The 6,000-nt window shown below is 35.9% G+C and overlaps 1 protein-coding gene across 1 annotated transcript in view; it reads right to left on the minus strand.

Moving 5' to 3' along the window:
• Positions 1 to 6,000, minus strand: part of LOC121323264 (cyclic AMP-dependent transcription factor ATF-2-like) — a 28,813-nt gene that overhangs the window by 9,029 nt on the left and 13,784 nt on the right. Inside the window, exons 10-11 of the mRNA XM_041264232.1 lie at positions 5,269 to 5,475; positions 969 to 1,074 (exon numbers count right to left, since the gene is read on the minus strand). Coding sequence (XP_041120166.1) covers positions 969 to 1,074; positions 5,269 to 5,475 — 313 coding nt within the window. The remainder of the gene's footprint in view (positions 1 to 968; positions 1,075 to 5,268; positions 5,476 to 6,000) is intronic.

Here is a 6,000-nt window from a genome sequence, read left to right on the forward strand (position 1 = left end):
GGAAGAATGGATGGAGCAAAATACAGGAAAATACTGCAAGAGAATCTGCTTCAGTCCGCTAAAAAACTGAAGCTTGGGAGGAAATTCACCTTTCAGCAAGACAATGATCCCAAGCACAAGGCCAAAGCAACATTGGAATGTCTCAAGAACAAAAAGGTGAATGTCCTACAGTGGCCCAGTCCTGTCCTGATCTCAATCCCATTGAGAATCTGTGGCACTATTTGAAAATTGCGGTCCACAAGCGTCGTCCAACCAACCTGAACAACCTGGAGCAAATCTGCCAAGAAGAATGGGCCAAAATCACTCCGCCACTGTGTGCAAAGCTGGTACATACTTACCCCAAAAGACTTAAAGCTGTTATTGCACCGAAAGGTGGCTCTACCAAATATTAATGTGTGGGGGTTGAATACTTATGCAAGCAAGATATTTCAGTTTTTAATTTTTCTTAAAAATATTTCCCAACATAAAACCAATGTCACCTTACAATAATTGATTTTGAGTTTAAGTGTTTTAAAATAAAATATCAAACAGAACAAAATTTCAAAGTACCATTTGTAATTCAGTAATATGAGAGAATTGGTCAGGGGTCTGAATACTTTTGCAAGGCACTGTATATATCAAACACACACACACACACACACTGTAAAAGCAGCAAAGTAAACTTTCCATTAAAACTTGATTGAAGTAATAAATGTTAAATGCAACCTGTTCCACTTTTTTTTTTTGTTTACCTGTGTGATTTGATCACGCTGGTTGTTACAATGACAGTGATAATAATATATACTGTATTTTCTATAGAATATAATTATTTTATGCATTTTAAAATATAGCCTTTGGGTTATGTAGAAACATGGAGAACATCTCAAATTTCACATTTCACAGCAAAGCATGTTCTTCTCACAGTTAACTCATGTTGGCAGTATTTCATGTAAACTGCCTAAGGCTATGGGTAATGGAACATTACTCACTGTGATAGCCAGATTTCTTCTGCATGGCGGTTACGGGGCAATCTTTATGAGCCAGAAGAAGCTGTTTCAGCTGAGCCACTTCATTTCTCAGCAGGGTGACTTCATTCTGCAAGAGAAAGAAGAAGAAAAAGTTTTTCTAGTTATTACACCATTTTCAAGAAATAGTGTGGTGTTGAACTTGTATTTTTTACTTCCTCACATGTTCAAGTTTAAAAAAAAAAAAAATTGTGTACACAATTATCATTTTTTTTCCCTAATGTGGAATGCCCAATCACTTTTCCCCCCTCACCACAGAAATTCCCCACATGGCTCTAGAGACCCGAAGGTTCAGTGGGTGTCCTACGATCCTACAAGCAAACTAGCTTCCATTTTCACCCAGCAACTCGAGGGCGGAAGTCAGCGAGCTACCGACCTCTGGAGAACAAAGGGCAGCCCTGCACGTGTCTGCCCTTGAATTCCCTGGGTGTCTGGTCAGCACGGTTCACTGTAGTGCGATGAGGAGAAACAGTCCCTGCCGGTTTTCCTTACATGACCCACAGGAGCGCCACAGCCAACGCGATGCCCCCTTCAGAGTCCCCAGCAAAGACTGGCCTACTTTGCACATCCAGTACAAGAAACTGCACTGATAAGTTCAAGTTTAATACGTCTAAGTATGCACCGCTTTTTTAATACATTTTTTTAGACCTCATAGGGAATGTAGGCATTACTCTTTCAGCAGCAAATTCAAATGTTTCATTACACCGTGTAACACATTTATTTTATTTTTTTTGTTCCTGGGTAGTAAGTGTTATTTCCTAATTGCTTATGCCTCAAAAGTATAGAAAATGGCTATTATTCCCCACAAACTTTGCTTTTGTGACCAGGACAGTGATATTTCAAAATATCACTATTTCCAATGGGAAAACGGGCAAATGTGTGTCTTTTCGTTCACATAAAGTCAGAAAAAAACAACATATGAATCCAAATTAACATGTATTTATACTAAAGTAATACAAAAATGACTACAAAAGATTTAGAAGTGAGTAGTTTTTCAAGATTTATGATTATACTGTATTTACTATCACTGTCCTGGTCACAAAAGCAAAGTTTGTGGGGAATAATAGCCATTTTCAATACTTTTGAGGCATAAGCCATTAGGAAATAACACTTACTACCCAGGAACAAAAATTGTGTTACATAGTGTTAACAGGCTATAACCAAATTTAATTGAATTGAACAACAAGAAACAAACCACAACACTGCCTTTTCTATATCATTTCCCTCTCCTATGGTACTATTGAATCATATGGTCAGACATGCCCCACTGGTCCATAGAACAAGGAATTAATGCATGTTGCTGTATTTTATTAAAATTAACCCCTTAGCAGTATACTCCCCAATGGACTATGTCTTAGATATATGGTTTGGTGGGTTAGTCAAATTATTTTGTTGTTTTTTTTTTTTGACAAAGGATTATATTATACATTGTATTGGGGCAATTGCTTAATTTATTTTTTAAGATATCTACTATATACATTTAAACCTTATTTTGGCATCAGTAACCTCTTAATACTGCCTTGCAATGCATCATAACTCATGCAATTATATTAAGTGTTCCTTAGTACGCCAGTTAAAATACATTTTGCTTGAATGTGTGTGCCTTTATTTTACAACAAGGCATTACAATATGTAAAATATCCCATGAGTAAAGAAAACGTTGTGTAGGCCTTACTTTACCCCAGTGAATTAACTACAAAACAAAGGATGCGAAACAGCAGTTCAAGTTAAACATTGTTTTGTTTATTCCCCAAAAAAGTGAATTTTTTTTCTTTTTATTTCTTGCCACTGCCGTTTTTACACAGTAAACAGTGGCCATAGACACGTTTTCATAAAGTAATAACATTAAGTTTACTTGTGCCTTTTTGCAGCTGAACAAGCAAACGTTTACTACATTCCACACAACATTTCCAGAAAGTTGGGCACTGTTTAAGCGAGGTACTTCAGAATGACATGCTTGCTTTTTTTCTGTTCCATGTGATTGACGCTTTTTTGACCCAGATGGCTATCTATAGAGATCACTGCATGGTTTGTTTACTTTTTGCTGTCTAAACCTTTTAATAGTGGTTCAAGCTGCTTTGTTGATCATGTGGTGTTTTTTTTTTTTTTTTTTTTTTTTTTTTAATTTATTCACACAGAGCGCTTTTTCATTTGCCATTTTTTAAACTGTCGCTCAACTTCTTTCGAGGCGGTAAATAAGTGCAAGATATTTTTGTCATTTCTAGCAAATACGAAGATCTGATTTTTGTATCCAAATACATGTCAAAAAACAGTTATTCAAATATTTGGACATTTGTCCCAGCACTAAATAAAAATAAAATGAATATGTATTTAAAAGATAAAAAGCCACAGAGAGATGCAAATAGCCCATGGTATTTTTTAAAGAATACTGGTGAACTCGATTCAAAGAACTATACTTGCTTGGTTTCCTTAAAAACACAATAATGAAAAACAACTAGCAAATTTAAAGTAAAACTAAAACAAGTAAATTATATTGTTCATGCAATTTAATTACAGTTCTTTAATGGACCTGAAACAGGTTAAAGACACAATGTCAGAAGAAGATTTCTCATGTTGTCACTAAGATGCGGCTAAGATTTACACTCCACTGTCATTAGAACCCCCTTGGGAGGCAAGCATTTTGCATTAAGAGGTGTATATTATCGTGAAGGTGACTTTAACCGGGTTGAAAGCAGCTGAGACACATCCCTGGCACATAAAAGATACTTGCACTCCATTTTAAAGTCTAAACCAACTTAATCTGCTAGTGTAAATACAGCCAACCTGCTTTAGTACATCTGTTTTTTACTCTTTCTCGTCCTACCAAATCAGTGCAGCTTTTAAAATGACCTCATATTCTGAACACTGCTGTTTGAAGTCTAATCTGTCTCAATACAGTGCCGACTATGCTTACATCCCACAGCTGTTTAATGGGCTCAGAATATTTATATATTAAATACAAGTTCTTTCTCTCTCTCTGATTAGAAGGGCTGATTTACAAATAAAAAAAAAAGAAAAAATAACGGATTAGACTAGAGAGGAGATTAAAAATGTAAACAACTTTTATTTATGCTTAACCAATACTGAATGATTATAAAACTTTATTTAGTAAAACGAAACAAAAAATTACTGAGGTGATGAGGAGAGAAATACGATCCTTTACAGACAGAAACAAAACATACATACATACATTTATACACTACTTTGTATTTATTTTAGCATCTCAACAAACAAGTTAATGTAAAACAGAAATAAGGAGTATCAATATGTGTATATGTATATGCAACAACTTCCACCCACATCTTTACTTTAAAATTAAATAACTACAGCTGTACTGTATTACAGCTATACATTATGTGAAGTCTGCACTTAAATGTTCTACAACAGATAAGGATTAACTTAAAACCTTAAATATGTTAAATATAAGCCAAAACAAGTTTATTTTCTTTTTTTGTATTCTAAGCCTTGAAGCTTTGTGCTTCTGTCCTGAGGCAGGTCGGATCCCTCATTAGAAATACAGTTAGGGATAATGTTGAAGTAATCATGGATCATTACTGCCCACTATGCTGATCAGCTATGCCGGCATGTCAGCAAAGGAGTTATTACAGAATTTTTGGTCTGATTAATGGTTTCAAATAAAGTACAGTTTAATTCTCTGACATTCAATTTTCTGTGCAAGGCACTCTGTTCTTCACACTTAACAACTCTGCTTCAGGCACCCTGAGGTAGATGGTTTCCCTTTCTACATCCACTTTCATTAGTTTAACTCTTTAATCTACACATGTAAAAAGTGACTGGAGCAACTTCAAGAGATCCAACTGAAGGCAGTGAAGTGCAAGTTCTAAAAATATCTATTTGCTTTTTTTCTGTCAGGTCTAATTCAGGAATACTGGACGCTACACACAAAATAAACATAGTCATCTAATTAAATCGTCTGCCTGGAACACAAGTTTTACTTTCTTTTTTTCTGCCGCATCGAGTGAAAACAGGTATGTGAACTGTTTCGAAATTGTCAGCATGGTATCCTAATTGCTTTCTACAAAATGAAGGTTCAAAAAGACAAATTTTCCTTAGAGATTTTTAAGGGCATGCTTTAAATTGCTCAGGCAGTAGAAAGGATATGCTCATCAGCTGGTGACATATGGAGACAGACATTTATTGGCAATGAGGAATCAATCTGCTAGTAATCACTGTCAAGCTGTAACACTGCTTAATCACAATAATTTTTTTGCTATTTTGTTCCCAAGAGGATGTTTATCCTCACCTGTAGCTGCCCATTTACTGAACTCATATCTTCGGCCTTTTTTTCTAGAGACTGAACCCAAACTTTTCTTTTCTGTCTGCATCTTGTTGCAGCAGCTCGGTTCCGCTCCAAAAACTTTCGCCTCTTCTCATCAGGGTCATCGCTCATCCCTCTCCTCCGCCTCCCGCCAGTGCTCTGGGTGTGCTGGGGAGGCTTTGCTGGAGATACCTTTAAGCAGAAAAGATACAAAATAAAACAAAACCAGTTTACAGGCAAACAATTATTAAGATTTAGTAAAAGGTAAAAGTCTGTACCTATGTACATATGTATCACATATGTGTAAAATTTTAAATATTGTAATAATCATGTCACAATTCTCTTGTTATAAGTAGGAAAGAAAAAATCATTAATTATTTCTCCTCCTGTGTAACCTCGCACACAGCCAAAAGGTCTGTCTGTAACAGAGGATAAGAACCAGTTCTTTTGATGTTCAAAGGACCTTTTGTTTTGTAAGTGTTTTTACCATGACACCACATAACTGTTTTATTTTATGGCATAGAGAGCGGTTGTTACCTCGGGCTGAGTACCCTTGATTATGTATGAATTGCTTTGCTAATTTAAATACTGATTACGATCACAGGTACAAGTCTCAAGCCTGGGCCGGCTTGATCTTCAAAGACTTCGACTGGCGACTCCCAAGAAGGGGGGCTGGTTCTGACTTCTATTTAAACCCATTTATTTATGTACTCTTTA

Source organism: Polyodon spathula, chromosome 11 (genome assembly GCF_017654505.1).
Source record: "Polyodon spathula isolate WHYD16114869_AA chromosome 11, ASM1765450v1, whole genome shotgun sequence".
Classification (NCBI taxonomy): Eukaryota; Metazoa; Chordata; class Actinopteri; order Acipenseriformes; family Polyodontidae; genus Polyodon; species Polyodon spathula.